Source organism: Onychomys torridus, chromosome 5 (assembly GCF_903995425.1).
Source record: "Onychomys torridus chromosome 5, mOncTor1.1, whole genome shotgun sequence".
Lineage (NCBI taxonomy): Eukaryota > Metazoa > Chordata > Mammalia > Rodentia > Cricetidae > Onychomys > Onychomys torridus.
In genome coordinates this window covers 51357823-51377124 of record NC_050447.1, presented here as the reverse complement: position 1 = coordinate 51377124, position 19302 = coordinate 51357823, and the positions used below count along the sequence as shown (strand labels likewise).

The following is a 19302-nucleotide window of genomic DNA, read 5'->3' as shown; positions in this document are numbered from 1 at the left end:
GCATGTGATGGAGCATGCAGACACCTGAGGGCATGTGATGGAGCACGCAGACACCCAGGGCACAGGGGCAGACCTTGGGGACTGGCGGAACTCACTGTGAGAGGCTTTCGGTGCTTCCTGAAAACCTCCATAATACTTATTTTGAGACAGGGTCTTGCTATGTAGCCTTGGCTGGCCTCAAACTTTTACACTTCCTGTCTTAACTTCCCAAAAGATTATAAGCATGTTCACCATACCTGATAATAACGCTTTAATTTTTTTTCCACTTTATTTTGTGTGTATGGGTGTTTTGCCTGAATGAAAGTGTGTGTATCACATGCATTCAGTGCCAGAATAGGGTGCCAGGTCCCCTGGGACTGTAGTTACAGACATTGTGAGCTGTCATGTGGATGCTGGGAATCAAACCCAGATCACCTGGAAGAGCAGCCAGTACTCTTAATTGATGAGCCATCTCTCCAGCCTCAGTAACTCTATTTAAAAAAGCATATCAAGCATTTTTGAGGTCTTTCTGTAGAGTCCTCTTACCTCAGCGTTTCTCTGTTTCACTTGGCAAGGAACCCTGTCTTCACAATTTACCATCGATGACCTGGGGACAGTGGCTCTGTGGAGTGCACTGGAGAAGGTTGTTTTGTGTTCACCCCCCAGATGCTGTCTGCACCTTGATTCTCTGTGCCCATGTGACCACCCCCCTGTCCCAGTTACGTTTAGTCAGACAGGGGAACACTGCAGTGGGCTGCCAGCCTAGCTGTATACACAGGGGGATTAACAGAATCCCTAATTTGCATAGCATTTGCTTTTATGTTGCAAAGGCCTTTCATAAATTTGGGTAAGAAGGCACAGACCTGTAATCCCAGCACTTGAGAGGCTGAGGCAAGAAAATCCTAACCTTGAGGCCAGCCTGGGCTATACAATGAAAACCCATCTCAAAACAAATAAATATAAATATGAGGTTTACAGGCAGGGCTTTGTGACACACTTGGTTAATCCCAGCTGCTCAGGAGGCAGGGGCAAGAAGACTGCACGTTTAAGACCTTCCTGGACTACAGAGTAAGTCTGAGGCCAGCCTGGACAATTTAGTGAAATCCCATCTCAAAATAAAAAGATAAACCAAGGCTGGAGATATTGTCTAGCACATGCAAGACCTGAGGATCAATCTCCAGCACTACTGAATGAATGGTTTTCATATTTTCCTTCTTTGGACAGACTATCTGGAACTGGAGAGATGGGTTCTGTGGTTAAGAGCATTGGATGCTCCTCCAGAGGACCTGGGTTCAATTTCAAGTACCTGCATGGTGGCTCACAACTTTCTATAACTCCAGTTACAGAGGCTCCAACACCCTCTTATGACATCCTCAGGTACCAGGTATGCCCATAGTACATAGACATACATGCAAGCAAAATAAATAGATAAATAAATACAAAAACATACATACATAAAATATTTGTTAAGAAGAAAGGAAAGGCCGGGTGGTGGTAGTGCACGCCTTTAATCCCAGCACTTGGGAGGCAGAGGCAGGCGGATCTCAATGAGTTCGAGGCCAACCTGGTCTACAAAGCAAGTTCCAGGACAGCCAGGACTGTTACACAGAGAAACCCTGTCCTGAAAAACCAAAAAGACTATCAAAGACACATGCACACAAAAATAACAGCTCTACTATGTAGACACTATGCTAAGCCTATGTAAAACATCCTCTTTAACTTCAACAACCCACTGACACAACCTCCTATCTCACATAGAGAGGGACAGAGGCACAGAGATGCTAGGCCACTTCATCACAGCTAGAAACTGGCCAAGTTGGCCCTTGGAGCTGGTCCTTCTGTGCTATGCTCTAAGTTTTCTGTTACAATTGCTAGGGTGAGAGGACACTGGTGTAGCAGATGGAGCCATAGCCTCATCAGGAGACTGTCCACTCTCTGGTACGACCTTGCCCCAGTGGCCTCTCCACTCATTTCTGGCTAGCAAGGTATCCCAGGAAATCGGAGTCTGAGGCAGGCAGAGGAATAACAGGCCAAAGCCAGGGTCAGGCAAGATATAAGGGTCTCTGGGTCCTACAGGGACATCTCAGAAGATGCTGGAGCCTAAGGGGCCTGGGGAAGGTAACCCCTGACTCATCAAGACTGGTGGAAAGCATAAAGTCACAGTGGACCAAAGCCCTGGGCCACCTCGGGGCTTCCGTCACCCTACTTTTTATCTCTGCTTTAAGCAGGTTAAAGTCATACACTGTTTCCAAGGCACACCCTGAATGCAGAGGAAGAGGGCATGGCACTAACATCTAATGGCTGGTCACACCTGACAGGTGACAAACAGCAGGGCTTTGGCCAGCAGCCAGGATGGAGTACCCTGGGGAATTGGAGACTCCAGAGACTATCTCAGGACCGTTCTTGGGTATGACAATGGAAAGGGGAAGCTAGCAAGGTGAGGGGACAGAAACATGGAGAGGTCACACAGTAAATCCATTTGTTGTAGAGGTAGATGCCGGGGAAGGGCAAGGTGCTACATGATCTCTAGTGTGCTTCATAGCTCTGTGAGGCTCAGTGATGAGGCAGTCTCCATAGAAACCACACAACTCCATGGAGGGAGACAGACTGAGAAGCAAGCAGGAAGCCCTCCTACCCATACCAGTGCCCAGTGCAGAGAGGTAAACTGATTCATCCAGGCCACTCTCTTTCCAGAGTGCTGGCCTACACTAACAACAAGTAATGGGAAGGGTTAACTCCAGCCAAGCCTCTTATCTCATGGCTTCTTTGGTAAAAAGCTTTTCTGTGCCCAAACTCGCTGGAAACTTTCTCTGGAACACAAAGAATGCTTTCCATTAGGAAAATCCTGGGCAGCTGCCCAGTCTCAGGACCTCCAACCTGCAAGTTCAAGCATGGCCACCAGCCTGGAATCTGACTGCAATTAGAGGGGCTGCCTGGGCAGTTCATGAAACCTAAGTAGCCAGAATGAAGCGTAGGTTTTGAGTTGCTCCCCTCACGTTATTTCCTGGGATGGAGCTTTCAGGTTAACATTTGGGCCTCTGAGAACAGTCCGTATGAGACTCCCTCATTCAAAGTTTTTACAAGGATTTTTATAGTGTGTAATCCTAGGCATCCTTTAGGTGGCAGGTAATAGTCTCACCTCTGTGAACTCTGGACAACAAGGGTCAGCTGACCTCCCAGGTCAGCAGACATGGACTTAGAGAAATAAACTATCTAGGCTATTAGACAGCTGTGAGTACACATAACTGGCAGGCACATGACAATGCAGATGTCTTAGAAATAGCTGTTCTCCCCCCAGTTTACAGCTACCTATGTGTAAAAAATACCATCTTCACAGAGTTCCTAAGTGACACACAGTAGTGTCGCTTAGGTGACAGCATCCCAAGGTTGCAGGGCTATTTTGTCACTGGCATTAAGAATTATGTGTGTGTGTGTTAGCCAGGCGGTGGTGGCACACGCCTTTAATCCCAGCACTCGGGAGGCAGAGCCAGGAGGATCTCTGTGAGTTCGAGGCCAGCCTGGGCTACCAAGAGAGTTCCAGGAAAGGCACAAAGCTACACAGAGAAACCCTGTCTCAAAAAACAAAACAAAACAAAAAGAATTATGTGTGGTGGTGAGATGTAGTGCCATTGGGTGTACTGGCACACACCTTTAACCCTAGCACTTGGAAGACAGAAACAAGGGGATCTCTGTGAGTTCAAGGCCAACTTAGTCTGCATAGTGAGTTCTAGGACAGCAGGGCTAGGTAAAGAGACCCTATCTCAAAAACAAAAACAAAAATGTAAGGAAGTATAACATTTTATTGAGGCAAGATCTAGGTAGAGAAGAAAGAGGCGGTGGCGGTGGCGGCGGCGGCACATGGTGGAATCCCTTTGGTCTATGCTCACCTCTCCCTTGGAATGCTACCATGCTAAATACATAAATGCAAAGGTTTCTTCCCCCTCCCATCATACCTCTTCTTTATTTCTCCTCAAAGCTTCAGTCTCTCAAATAGCTGAATTACAGGTATGTACCACAGCATCCAGCCCTATAAATTCTTATTATATTAAAATTATGCTTTGAAAAGGCTGTGAAAGGCCACATTTCAAAGGAAGAAAACATCAGAGCAGGAATCGTGCCCTGGAATCCCTCTCTCTGACTCTGTTTGCTGCTCAGATGCTGTTTTTTGTTTTTGTTTTTGTTTTTATTTTGTTTTTTTTTCGAGACAGGGTTTCTCTGTGTAGCTTTGCGCCTTTCCTGGAATTCACTTGGTAGCCCAGGCTAGCCTCGAACTCACAGAGATCCGCCTGGCTCTGCCTCCCGAGTGCTGGGATTAAAGGCGTGCACCACCACCTCCCAGCTCAGATGCTGTTCTTTTCTGGTCCCCAAGGGTCCCTTCTCATCCTAGGACATGAGTGGTCTCCACTCTTACTGCCTTTTGGGAAACAAGCAGAAGAAATAGATGCATCACTCACTGAAAAAACAACAACACTGAAAGAAATAAAGCAAAAAGGCAGTGGAAAGCCAAGCCCCGAAGCTCATGCGTGTAACACACACACACACACACACACACACACACACACACACACACACCCGCATTACTTGGGAGAATGAGGCAAGAGGATCGGGTTCAGAGTTCAAAACCTCACCCAGCCTCAGCCACATGGTAAGTTGAGGCCAGTGCTGGTTACACAAAACCATTAAAACAACAACAGAAATAAACATCACACTCAGACCATTACCACAAGACAATGGAGGTTGGGGTTCTAGGCATTGCCTGGTTTCTCATTTGTCCTCAACTCCATGCCCTGCAGACCACATCACTTCCGGTAGGCTAGGGCGAGGCCAGCAGTCTGTCTCCCTTGCTTCCCTGGTACGGGAGTGGGATCAGTGTCTAGGGCTGTGACCCCACTAGGTTCCTTACCCTGCCTGTCCCCTGTGAAGAACTTCATCAAACTTTCAGTTAAGACCTTCATGTGGTTTACCTGTCTTCCCTCACCTAAAGGATCGTGCAAGTTTGTGTACTTTATAATTTACATTCTACAATACAGGCATCTTAGTTAGACTTCTACTATTGTGACAAAATACCATGACCAAAAGCAACTGAAGAGAAGATTTACTTCTGCTTACTGCTTTCAGGTTGTAACTCCCATCAACGAAGGAAGAAACTCAAGCAGGAACCTGGAGGCAGGAACTGAAGCAGAGCGCATGCAGGAGTACTGCTTACTGGGTAGCTTGCTCCTCATGGCTTGCTCAGCCCACTTTCTTAGACCATCCAGGACCACCTGCCTAGGGGTGGCACCACCCACAATTGGCTGCAATCCCCATCAATCAGGAAGAAAATGCCCCACAAACTTGCCTATAGACCAATCCTATATTGTCATTTTCTCAGTTCAGGTTCCCTCCTCTAGGATGGCACTAGCTTGTGTCAAGTTGACAAGCTAACCAGGACAACAGATACATTTTATTATTATATTTCAAGGTCATGTAAAATTGCTTTCCAGTACCTGGGCTTCTGAGCTGGCTGGCGGCACCACTGTGGTTGTGGGTTCTGTAAAAGAAAACAGTGGTGATTACATTGGAAGCCCAGACATCACTGCTTCTTCCTTCTCCCTCTGCTCACCTTCCCTAAGGCACAGAGCACATCCCGCAAAGAACACCAGAAAGCTCACAACAGGCTGAGATACCTGGGCCCTTGACCAGAAACCCCAAGGCCGAGCCTAAGCCAGCCCTGGGCAGGATTCAGGCTACAGAGCACAGGTGATATGGACCCTGCTCTTAGACAGCTGTTCATCCCCTGGTCCATAGCAACAGCTCAGAGGAGAAAGTCAGGGATGAAGGACAGTCAGCAGACTGTGTGTATGTCCAGGTTCTGAAGGAGAAGGGCTGCTCAGTTGCACTACAGGGAAGACTGATCTGAAATGGGTATACCACTTCCTGTGAGCCAGAACACAACAGGAAGATAAGAAACCCGGATGGCCCCTGGGTTTGGGGTTTTTCCAATGGCGGCTCTCAAAGGAGTCACTGGGTTGAAGGGCAGATAGAAGCTGGACTCTACATTTTATTTACAGAACACATCACTGGTAAATGCCAAAGTGTGAGTCAGCATTTTCCAGGGCTTACTCATGTGGCTCAGCTAAAGCCTAAGAGGTGGATAGCTCCAGCACCCATTTCACAGATGAGAAGCCAAAGGCAAAGAGTAAAATCTGACTCCAAGGCATCACAGGGGAAGGGGTGGTGGCTCCAGGTGGCAGGCCAGAGACCCTAGGATCTGTGCCACCAGCAACTCCCCAGTTAATTACCCCACTTCCAACTGTCCCCTCCTCAGGCTTCCTTTAATCATGCATAAACCATGTAATGATATGAACTACAGCTTCCTTAAGTTTTTGGATGAAGTGAGACATAAAAAATAACAAACTATAAAATTGCCTGCTAGGTAAACCTGCTAGCTCCACAAATATGTTCAAATTGCATCAAGACCCAGGAAGACTGCCAAAGACAGAGACTGTGAGAGCCATTAAAATAATGGAAAACAATCCATTCTCCAACATCAGTGAAGCAATAAAGAAAGTGAGCTCAAAGAGCATGCTGTCGGAGGATTTGTGATCTCAGGGACTCGGTCCCCAGCCCACTTTGGATGTTTAACAAAACTTTGTAGATGTGACTAGACTCACAGGCAAGAGATGAAAGAGAACTAACCAAGTATACAGATACTTCCTGGAAAAGGCGAGTGCTCTAAGTCAGGGGGTCATGAAGGCAGGGCAGGCTGGTGGACGTTCACCAGTTCCAAATACACAGTCAGTCCTGGACTTCAGCTCTGAGCAGCTTTCTGGTCAGAACTTTTTTTTTTTTTTTTTTTTTTTTCTGCCAGAGCTGAGGATTGAACCCAGGGCTTTGCGTTTGCTAGGCAAGCGCTCTACCACTGAGCTAAATCCCCAACCCCTGGTCAGAACTTTTTAAAAGACAATGTCTCATGTATCCCAGGTTGGCCTTGAAAGTCACTATGTAGCTGAGGAGGACCTTCAATTTCTGGCCCTCTTGCTTGCATCTCCCAGTACTGGGATTATAGATGTGTGCAAACACACCCAGTTTATGTGGTGGTGGAGCCTTAACCCAGGGCCTCCTTGCTGCGTAAGTACTATACCAACTGAGGTACAATCATATCCCATGGGTAGAATGTTTTTAATGCTTAAATAGTCAATGTTAACAAGAGAAGTACCAAAACTATTTATGGATCTAATTATGATTCAAGTTGCAAAGATTTAGAGAGTTTGGTCATTGCTGTTTTTAGATAGAATATTATTGTCTAGCTCAAAGACATTACAATCCTCCTTCTTTGGCTTCTTGAGTGCTGGGATTACAAGTACATACCACTGTGCCAGGGAAATCTTGGGCTTTAATGAACGAGCTATGACTTTGTGAGATTCTGGGATGACAGTGACCACCACACAGCCAGAGGCCAGGCCCAGAGATAATACAAGACTAACAAATGTCAATGGTTTCTCTAACACTGTGCTGAGTGGGGAGACTGTAAGTGCGTACCATCACACCCAGCTTCCAAGATGTCTTCTCTACATAGGAAGAGACTGGAATTCAGGCGGACTAAGAATTTTACTTGAAATCATACAGATGATAAATGATGGAGCTGGGCCAAGGAGTTCCCGTTGTGTCTGAAATGCTATGTGGAAGTGGAGCTCGAAGTGGACCACCAAGTTTCTATCAGCATCCTTTCTGCTAAGGACTCAGACTCAGCTTAGTGCTCACTTCCCCAAGAAGGGTAGCCTCATCCAGAAAGGAGAGTAGCCATTCCAGATGATCTTGTTAAAATACCAACCGAGGAGAAATCAAGGGGCTAGGGAGTTTTCCTGGAAACAATCCTGTGTCATGGAAGTAAGACGGTAGATTTGGAGAACTGCCTGTGGCTTCTGCAGCCTCAGCCCCTGCTCCAGAGGGAGTGTCCAGGAAAGGTAGGACTGTCACCAGCGGTGGGAGGAGCTTGGCAGCTGGAGCCACCATTTGCCTCCAGGGAGCCAGCTGTCCTCCAAGAGACTGAAGTCAGGTTCTGACCAGTCCACAGTTATGGGGCAAGTGCCTGACATCACTTCAACGCCCACAGGACAGAAATGGCACCTTGCTGCCTAACTTCTGGTATCACCTCAAGGAAGAAGTGAGGTAACAGATGCAGAGACGCTTCCTAAGGTGCAATACCGGATGAATGTGGAGTGCCCGGTCATGCAGTGGTACAGTGGGATGGTAGGACCTCCTGACTCTGACTTCTTTTTGGGCTTAAGGGCAGGGGTAGGGTTAGCTATCCACTCTATGTGATATAAGCCCTCTTCACTCAGCTAAAGGGGACTTTATACATCTTAGGAAGGCATTTTTCCGACACAAGACATTCCCCACCCCAAGTCTAGACTCCCGAGAGTATTTTGACAGTAAATGAAAGCTAAAGAGCAGCCATTTTAAGTCCAAAAGACTTCTTGTCCTGCGTCTCAGGCACAGTGCTCACAAGTCCCTATATGGCCAGAACACATAGTTGAGGGCGTGTGCAATGAAGATATGGCATACACAGTTCCTGGTGGACAAGGGAAATGGCCACAGCCCTCACAAGGCAACCTGCCAAGTCCACAAAGTTACACGCTCTCCCCTTCTGATCTAGCAGGTCAGGCTTTAGATGGCACACCCATGCATCACAACACCTACGAAAATACTGCTGAATCTATCCTACACCAAAAAATGCATACGTGTCCACTGAAGACAAACACACAGGGCATCCACACCCAGGACATTAGGTGTCACTAAAAAGAACAGGTGGCCAGGAAAGGTGGCAGATTAAGAAATTTACTTGAAACCAGATCTGAGTGGCTGAGGCAGTAAGATTCCAAGTTTAAAGGCCAACCTAGGTAACAGAAAGAAAGACCCTGTTTCAAACAAACAACCCAATAAGATGTCTTTTTTGTGCTAAGCTGACCAAGGCCCCCACTCAGGGGAAAGAAAAAACAGCAGCTGACTTTAGGAGGAAGTGCACTTGCCTCGGTGCTGGCATGTGCAGGAACCCTCACATTCTTGGCAGCCTGTGAGCAGGGAGGAAGGGCATCCAGGCACCGTGTGTAACACAGGGCTCCTTCAAGGTCTTCCCTTTCATCTTTCTGAATCTGAGCACAGGCTGCTCTTACAGAGGACTCATTCCATCTCCAGCACTCACAGGACAGTTCACAACCACCTGTAACTCCACATCCAGGGGATTCAATGCCCTTTCTGGCTTCCATGGGCATCAGGCATGCACATGAGACACATGCATACATTCAGGGGAAACACTCATACATAGAAAATAAAATTTAAAAAAGAAACATTCTGAATTTGAAATATGTGCATTTGCTAAGAAATAACTCAAGTAATAAGTTTGGAAAGTGAAAACACAGCACCGACATATCTCCTAGGTCAGGATGCAGCCAAGGGCCTGTGGGGTCAAAGGTCATGTGACTGATGGTGGCAGTTCCTTCTCACAAAAGTGATATCACTTACCACCAAGGGCTTGTCAGCATTGAGTGAAAACACACCCAGTGGCTGGCACATAGTAAGCCACACGTACAGGTGGGTGGCTTCCATTTTCAAGAAATGAACAGTAAAATGAGTTGTGACCCAGGTCGAGTGTCAGCCTTGGAAACTGGTGAAAGCCAAGAGAGAACCACCCACAGGAAGGCACAGAGTCAGAGTCCTGTGCTTGCTGAACAAACAGAGTTCTGTGGGTCAAAGGGATACAGGTGTGTCCTTCCTCCTCTTCCACAGATGGGTGGCGGCTCGTCCTGGACTGAGTGAGAACACACACACACACACACACACACACACACACACACACACACACTGCCCACACACCGCTCCCAGGAAGTGTCTTCCTACAGCAGGAACCCAGTCCACCAGTGGCAGATATGGAGGTGACCCATATCAGCAGTGATAATATCAGACCCACATCACAATTAAGGTCTGCCTTACCTGTCAGCAGTGCATGATTCGGAGGCCTGCCTTTCATCCCAGGCCTTGAGCACTCATGACTCTCTAACAGTGGGCAAACCTTGGGGACTGTGAGGGTGGGGATAAAACAACAAACAAACAAATAAAAAAAAAACAATGGACAGGCCTGACTTCCGTGTTACACTTCCATACCCAACCTCTGGCCACACATCTGGGGACATCATCAAGATCACACCACTGGTCCTAGCAGGAAGATAGAGCATGCAGCTGACAAAATTAGATTCTTCAAGATGGCTCAGCAGATAAAAGTGCTTGTTTTGTAAATCTAATGTCCCAAGTTCCATCTCCAAAAGCACGGTGGAAAGAAGGATACGAACCCTGCAAGTTATCCTCATGTGTCACAGCATGTGCATGCTCATACTCACAGACCTCCCCCCGCCACACACACACAAAGCGATGTTATAAGTTAGATAAAATGTGTTAGAAAGAGGAAGTATGTATTCCTTTGGGGTAGAATTAAAGGTATGCACCACCACCACACGGCTGGTATTGTAGTAATAATAATAATAATAATAATAATAATAATAATAATAATAGTAATAGTAATAATAATAAATAAGATGTCATAATGAATTCCATTTTATGTATAAATAATATGATTATTTATTTGTTTGTTTGTTTATTTTGGTTTTTCAAGACAGAGTTTCTCTGTGTACTTTTGGTGCCTTTCCTGGATCTCGCTCTTTAGACCAGGCTGGCCTCGAACTCACAGAGATCCGCCTGGCTCTGTCTCCCAAGTGCTGGGATTAAAGGCATGCGTCATTGCCACCTGGCAAAACTTCTTTTTAAATGAGTCACCTGACACAAGATGCCAGGGGTGGAATTGAGCGGAAGTCCTCTTACCTTCCCCTGTGTGGTTAGCAGAACAACCCAAAGCTGCCCATGTTCTAATCCCCAGGACCTATGGATATGCTGTGTTACATGGTGGATAAAATAGGGTTGCTAATAGCTAGCCTGAAGGTAGAGATTATTCTAGAGTTATGGCGTCATAAACTGGAAATGAATATACTTGTGTTATTTTAAATCAGTTTAAGGGTGTTACAAAGCCATGGGAACCTCATACATTCTCTTTTAAGCTCTGCCCACCCTCTCCTCTTGCTTCCTTGGGGAAAGGACCACAAGCCCACTGTCCTGGAATAAAGTAGGATTCACTGTACTGAAAAAGCAGTGGCTGAACTTCCTCCAGGTACTCTGGTCCTTAAGCTGATTTGCCTAACCAGCAGGGTATCATCTCCAAGTAGAAGGCCATCCCCCTTAGCACTGTCTTTACCTAGAGGCCAACTCTCTCTGAGGAATCAGTTAATGACCAGAGCAGAACCCCTAACCCATCTGTTGAAATGGTCTACATTCTGGGACCAGAACTCCTGGTATGAAAGGCTGAGAGGACCTTAGCTGTGCCCAACATCTTTAATACACCTGTGCTATGTTGGACATAAAAGGATTCTCTGTGGACACCACATTGGCAACAGATGAGTGTGGAGAAGTCCAGGGCCTTAAACATAGCAGCAAGGCTGGGGCTGTATCCCTACTACAAGCTGAGCCGTGCAAGTTACACAGAAACCCCACAGGCGCCTTAAGACTTGAGGCTTTCTCCTTCCAGAAGCACAATGAAGAGCATATAAACAAATGTGTGGGCTAGCATCCTGACATCATGTATCTTGAGGCCTTCTGGGACAGCCACCTTAGGCACAGGCAGTATCGCAGAGGGAAAATATACTTGAAAAATTGCCTTCTTGCAAGGCCTAATTCAGAGGTGAAACTAAATCGGAAAAGCTGTATACACACATACCCAGCTCACAGACACACCCAGCTCACACCCACACTCAGACTGTCCAGGCATCCTGCCACAACCCCACAGCATTAAGCCCTTACTTCTGAGTGGGAGGGCTCAGCGACAGGGCACTGGCCAGCAAGAAGTACACAGGGAGCCCTCTGCAGAACTGCATTCCTCAGGCTGCAACCCACATTTATGTCAAGGGTTCATTTGCATGGACCCTGGACACTGCATCCCAAGCTGAGTCTGGCCAAGGTACACAAAGGTGTGGCACATGGACACCTGCTGCTGTGCCACAGGCCAGAGCTCCCCTTTGGTGCTGTGCTGGAAGTCTACAGAAACACAAACACTGGCTCTGAGGCAGGTGCCAGGTCATGCCCATCTCACTGGCTTTGGACAGCTGCTTCTCTTCTGTGACCTTCAGTTTCTTTGTGTGCAGAGTGGGGATCTCAACAGGATGCTCTGTAGGAAGAGTAAACCCAGCACTGGTGTGCACTTGCCCTGTGAGCTCCTCTGAACAAGCTCCAACCACCCATCCATGGTAGCCTGGTGTTAGCCCCGCCATAACTTAGCTGAGTGACCTTCACAGAACACAGGACTCACAGCTCTGGGGGTGCCTTGCAGTAGTGAGGTGGGTAACACAGCTGAGGCAGGGACTCAAGAAGCTACAAGCAGGAACCACCTGGGAAGGACCTGGCTCAATAAACATGTTTCAACCACAAACATTCTGGTATCCAGGAGACTCTGGAGGGACAAATTCTCCCCTCTGTAATGGAATGTTTCCCTCCTAGTCATTTTTGGGTCCTCTCGGGGTGACTGGGAGCACTGTCCTTGGACAGGGCCACATGCAATACTAAGCTGTAAGAAGAAAGCCAGCTGAACAGGCAGCCCTAGACGCTGATGGAGCTCGGGGGCTTCAGTAGCCAAGACCCAGGTTGTGGCTTCTCAACTCCAGCGGTCCAGTGATATTTCTCAGAAGCCAGAGATCTACTTTAGCTCCAAGAGGGCGCATGAGGCTGAGAGACAGACAAGTGAGCACCCAGTTTATGCTTTTTTTTTTTTCCTTGCTGGAGCTGAGAACCGAACCCAGGGCCTTGAGCTTGCTGGGCAAGCGCTCTACCACTGAGCTAAATCCCCAACCCCAAGCACCCAGTTTAAATAGATGGGCCATTTACACATGCAGTTACAGCAACAAGCTACACAGGCAAGGTGGAGGAGAGAACCCTGGCTGTGCTTCCTGGACACGCTCTCTCACTCACCCACACTGCCTCACACCACCCTATCCCCACCACTGTGGCATGCAAGTGCCTACTCTTTAGCACTGCTGGGCAGTCAGAGTAAAAAAAATATACCAGGCGGTGGTGGTGCACGCCTTTAATCCCAGCACTGGGGAGGCAGAGGCAGGTGGATCTCTGTTCAAGACCAGTCTGGTCTAGCGAGTGAGTTCCAGGACAGCCAGGGTTGTTACACAGAGAAACCTTGTCTCGAGTGAAAACATAACTGTAGTTCCACGGACACCATGTCAGTTCTAGTCCATACTGGAGCTCGGGTCTACAACACAATCAGGGTTGGGAGGCCTCACATCCACGCAGGATAAGCTGGAATGGGAAGCTGCCCCCAGAAACCCAACACTGAGATCTAGAACTTTCCAAGGGACAGTGAGCTTCAGACCTGCAAGCAGAAAAGGGTGGGTGGAGAAGGGGTATGGAACTGGGAGGCACCTCAAAGGCAAGATCGAGCCACCCGGGAAAAGGCTTATCAAAAGTTAGTAAGGGCAGGTGTGGGGATATAGCCCAGTTGGTACAATGCTTGCCTGCCGTGAACGAAGCCCTGGGTTCCATCTCCACACTACACAGATCACGTGTGATATTACACATTTATGACTCCAGTCGACGGGAGGTGGAGACAGGAGTAACAAGTTCAAGGTCACCCTCAGTTTCTGTCTTAGGGTTTCTATTGCCGTGATAAACCACCATGATAAAAAGCAGCTTGGGGAGGAAAGGCTTTATTTTAGTTTACAGTTCCAAATTATAATCTATCACTGAGGGAAATCAAGGCAGGAACTCAAGGCAGGAACCCAGAGGCAGGTGCTGATGCAAAGGCCATGGAGGGGTGCTGCTTACTGGCTTGCTCCTCTAGGCTTACTCAGCCTGCTTTCTTACATACCCCAGGACCACCTGCCGAGAGTTGGCATCACCCACAATGTGCTGAACCCTTCCACATTAATCACTCATTAAGAAAATGCCCCGCAGGCCAATTTGGTGGAGGGCATTTTCTCAGCTGAAGTCCCCTCTTTCTCAGATGACTACGGCTTGTGTCAAGTTGGCATAGAACTAACCAACACAGTTACACAGTGAGTCAAGGGCAGGCTGGGACACGTGGGACACGGACACACACACACACACACACACACACACACACACACACACACACACACACACGCACAATCACCAAACAAAAACCCCAAACCCTGAAAATAGAGAATTGTATGTACATGAGCATGAAAAGAGAGCAGGGAGGTAACGGGAGAAGAGATGACATAGCGTTCACTCCCACTTTGGAGGACGGTGAAAGATCCTAACCCCCAGTTCGGCCTCCGCCTGTCCACATGGGTTTCCTGCAGGAAGAGATGACTGACAGCAGATTCAGGCTGGTGGACCTGGAAGCTGCAGGCTCCATGAGGCTGATGGCCAAACCCCACTTAGGAAGTGGTCCTGTCATGTTCCTGAATAAACTACCCTGGAGCTTGAGATAGACAAAGGTCACTGAGAACACTGTGGGGATTCCTGATGTCTAACCAAACTCCATTTAAGGAACTGGCTTTGTCCCTGGAAACCATCACCTGATAGTTTCTTATCTGGGCTTAAAACACACACACACACACACACACACACACACACACACACACACACACACTGTCCTAGCCAGGTAATGGGAGTGCACACCTTTAATCCCAGCACTCGGGAGGCAGAGGCAGGCAGTTCTCTATGAGTTAAGTTCGAGGCCAGCCTGGTCTACAAAGCAAGTTCCAGGACAGCCAAGGATATACAGAGAAATCTTGTCTTGAAACATCCCAAAAGAAAAAAAAAAACATTCTTTCCTCAACATACAGTTTCAGTAACTCTACACGTTACTGCAGCGGGATCTACCTTCTCACCCTCCGCTCCCCACCAAATGACTCAGTGGTTAAAAGTATCTACTGTCCTTCCAGAAGATCTGAGTCTAATTCCCCACACCCAGGTCAGGTAGCTCACAACCTCCTGGAACTCTGGCTCCAGGGGGCATCCAACACCTCCTGAACTCAGGAATGTACACAATTAAAAATGATAAAAACAAATATTAATTAAAAAAAATAAGTCAGGTGTAGCGACAACATTAGCACTTGAGAGGCTGGGGCTGGAGGGTCTTGAGTTCCAAGAATTCTCAGGTATGTATGTATACACACACACACACACACACACACACACACACACAAATCACACACACACACACCACACATGCATGCGCAAGCGCGTGTGCCTCTAGGGTGACTATGAAGATGTCTTCCATGAAGAACTGAATTTGGATCTATAGCATCCACGTAAAAGCTAAGCTTAGCAGCAGGGGCCTATAACCCCAATGCTGGGGACATATACCAGTTGCCAGCCAGTCTAGACAAAATGGTGAGCTCCAGGTTCAGTGAGAGACTCTGTCTCAAAAAAACCCCAAAAAAACCAACAAACAAAAACAAACAAACAAACAAACAATAAATAAATAAAGTAGAGAATAAGACCTGCATGGCTTAGAGATTGACCTAACTGGGTGACAAGCTCCAATGGATCCAACATCTAATGCGGCAGATTAGGAAACAAACTCAAACGCTGACAATGAAGTATGAACATTTTTTGGACAGCTACTTTAAGAATAAACTACACAAATTCTTAAGGGAATTCACTAGTCGCTCAAGTCCTACAGAAAAATGCTGGGCTGGCTACTTCCAGCAGGGTGGCTACCCTAAACTTACAGCTGATTTGTGACGCTCAGAGACTGTTCTGGTAAATACAGCAGGTTTGTTTGTTTGTTTGGTTTGGTTGGTTGGTTGATTTTTTTTTTCCTTTTGGTTTTTCAAGACAAGGTTTCTCTGTGTAGCCCTGACTGTCGTGGAACTTACTCTGTAGACCAGGCTGGCCTTGAACTCACAGAGATCTGCCTGCCTCTGCCTCCCGAGTGCTGTGCTGAGATTAAAGGCATGCACCACCACCTGGCTTCATACTTCTCTTAATTCTTAAAAGAGCCAATGAGGCCCTGTAGTCCCAGCATCATAGGGTTGAGTGGAAGAATCACTTGACCTCAAGAGTTCAATATCAGCCTGAACAACAAAGCAAGATCCTATCCTAAAAAAAAAAGCAGCAAGTCATAAACCTCATTCACCTTCATAAGGTTTGTTAACCAACGGACACCAAAGATAAGCTGAATAGAAAGTGAAATTGGACCCCTTGGTGCTACAGACAGAGTCCCCTCCCCCAAAGGTCAACACTGAGTGCCTTCTCTGAGCTTTGACCCAGCAGGAAGCACTACTGGTCTGAGAACAATAAGGCAGTACAGACACAACTCTGGGGGATGGAAAACAGGCTAGACCGTCCTTTTGGATGCTCCGGAGAGACCCAACAGCTCAGCTTGGTTTGTTCACAGTGTAGCCCACCACTATGACAGCAAGCCACTTGCAACCCTAAGCCTCAGCTTCCCTGTCTCTAACATCAGCGGGCTAGATGGAGCAGGCTCCCTGCAATCTTGCTCTGCAGTGCTGGGAGCCAGATCCTGGGTAAAATTCTCTACGGTAAGCAGTGGAGTAGGTCCAGGAATAGTCTCCTAAGGAGGCTAGAGCCTCAGAAGTAAAGCTCCATGAATGTGCAGGCTGCAGGGTCCCCAGGTCAGAGCAGTTGCTGGTTGGTGTACCTGTCCCTTCAGGCCAGCCTTGGGAAGATGAAGAAATACAGTGATTCAGAGCATGAGTACCAGTTTCAGCAAATTATGCCACTTTCTGAGCAGATGTGGTCAAGGTTAAACCTCAGCCTACCTGGGTGCTGTGCTTATTATTTCCCTGTGAAATGTATCAGTGCTTGTGTGAAAAATTCAACAACTTGCAAGTGTCAGGCAGGGATGTGGAGGGAGGAGGGAAATGGGTACAGGCTGAGAAGGCCTGAGAAAGCAGGGATGGCTCCTCTGTGTGCACAATGGGCCCTCCCTGTTACAGAAGCGGCTGTTGTCCACTGCTTCTGTTGGGCTTTGCTTCTCATCCCTAGTCCCCCGCACATGCCTGCTCAGGGGAATTTCTGCAAGCCCACGGCTCTCAGGGTTGGAGAGAGGCCAGCCTTCATTCAGCAAACACACAGCCTGCCTTTGTGCTCCCAACAGGGTATCAACTTTTAGGGTAATATCATTGTATGCTGTATACTAGAACTACAATTCTCTGGGGGGGAGGGAGGACTAAAGGGGAACAGTAAATAGCTGCTTGAACTCACCACTTTGAATAGACTTCAAGAATCTTCCAAAAGTGTTGGTTCTTATTGATGTTTAAGTTTTGTTGTTTGTTTGTTTTTTTTTAAATCACAAATCATACACTTTTCTTGCACTTACAATTAAATCCAGGAAATTAGTAACAACTCAGAACAGATTCCGAGCAAAGCACACAATCTCCCCACACACACAGAAAAAGACTCACACCTCTATGTAACCTTAAGGTCTGCAATGTCGCCAGGAGAGTACCAGCTTCATGGGGAGCCTCAAGGATTCACCCACAGGCCCTACTAGAGCAAGGCCAGAGGGCTACAGACTCCCCAAAACCCAGCTTGGAGAGAATAGGCTATAGTCGAAATGAAGCGCTCCAGGACTTTAAAGGTAAAAGATACTCGGGCTTCTTGCCAAAGCCCCTCTCCCTAGGGGTAAGCGTCCCCGGGCGCAAGCAGCCAACCGACCGCTGGCCTGCACATTAGGATCTATGGGCTGCTGGTAAGGTTATCCCAGACGGTTTGTGTGTGTGTGATGGTGGGGCTCTCCTAGGTCGAAAAGAAGACAAGGAGTCCCAGATTCGGAGGGCAGGGTGGGGCCTTCCCGGTCCCGCAGAGTGCTGTCTCCACGCTGATGAGAGAAGAAAGGTCGAGGCCCCATCTCCTGGCACCCGGTGTCCTCAGCCGCCTCCCGCCCGCCGCGCCGGCCACACCCCCACCCACTCCACGGCGCCTTACCCGGCTCCAGCCGCGCGCCAACCGAACCGTCCCTGCGCAGGAGGATGTCTGCCGTGTCCCGGATGCGCCGCACGCCCCGCGGCTCGCCCAGCAGCCCGCGGCAGCCCTGGAAACACACGGCCCAGGCCTGCTCCTCGTTGATGGGCTGCTCGTACACCTTCAGCACTTCCTCTAGGGACAGCTCCCACGGCTCGGGCCGCGCCGCGCCCCCCGCGCGTTCGGGAGCTGCTGCGCCGCCGCCGCCCGCCCGGGCCATGGCCGCCCATCATCGCCGCCCGCGCGCGCCGCGGGTCTCCATAACAGCGGGCCGACGCACCGCCGAGCGAGGGGGCGGGTCCCGCGCCGCCCGTGTGCTTTGTCATTCCGGCCCCGCCCCTCGAGAGCATTTGCAGGTGAGGGCGGGGGCTGCTGGAAAGGAGGACGCAGGCGGTCAAAGAGGCGGGGCCGGACAGGGTGAGAAGGGAAGACTGGGTAGGAAGGGGCGAGCTTGGAGGAGGGCCGAGGGTCAGCTGGAGAGGGAGGGTGCACAAGGGCAGAGGACTGAGGCGATTAGAAATGGGAGAATTGGGGGGAGAAGGCATTGAACATGACTGGGAACATACACACACGTACACTCCCCTGGCTCTTCAAAGCAGACAGTGCCTGTGGAGGTCTTTCTGGAAGGCCTGGATGGCAAAGTGACCTTAGAAGGTTTCTATCATGTGATGGACACGAAAATGACAAAGGCTTTTAGGTCTTTTTGGAAGACCTGAAAGGTCCTTTCTCTGCTAGAAATAGTGGCAAACAATGTGACCGTGATAACACAGAGTGCATTGCCTTCGTTCTAGGCCAGCTACTACGGGACACAGAAGTAGTATCAAGCTGAGCACAGCACACAGCTTTGTTGAAAGAAATCTCAGCCATATTCGTAACTATTGAGAACAACAGAGCAAGAAAACGCAACCAAAAGATAAATGATAACAAGGCGATTGGTCTCAGGTCTGGCTACCGGCTAGAATCACCTAGGAAACACAAAGCCAGAACCGGATCTGACCGGATCTGGAGCGGAAACTCTGAACGTGGAGTTCCCTGAGGTTCTCAACAGCCAAGGATGAAACCAGAGTCATAAGATAGTTTCACCTCATTTGAGGGAGACTTGGTCTAGGGGGGTAGCTGGTTGTTTGTTTTAGGTTCTTAATCTTCAACTGGAAAGAAACTTGATACAAATGAATTTTGCCTGAAAGTGTTTATAATCAACAGCTGGGCAAGTTTCACATCCTTCTCCCAGTTTGCAAGCTTATGAGACACAACTGATTTAGCAGGACCAAAGGACAC

At 48.4% G+C, this 19302-nt stretch overlaps 1 protein-coding gene across 1 annotated transcript in view; it reads right to left on the bottom strand.

Annotated features, from left to right (window-relative positions):
• The window catches only part of Spire2 (spire type actin nucleation factor 2), a 34752-nt gene extending 16388 nt beyond the window's left edge, over positions 1–18364 (bottom strand). The window contains exons 1-2 of the mRNA XM_036187855.1: positions 17989–18364; positions 5466–5509 (exon numbers count right to left, since the gene is read on the bottom strand). Of these exons, the coding sequence (XP_036043748.1) occupies positions 5466–5509; positions 17989–18244 (300 nt within the window). The 5' untranslated portion in view covers positions 18245–18364. The remainder of the gene's footprint in view (positions 1–5465; positions 5510–17988) is intronic.
• Positions 18365–19302: the final 938 nt, after the last annotated feature.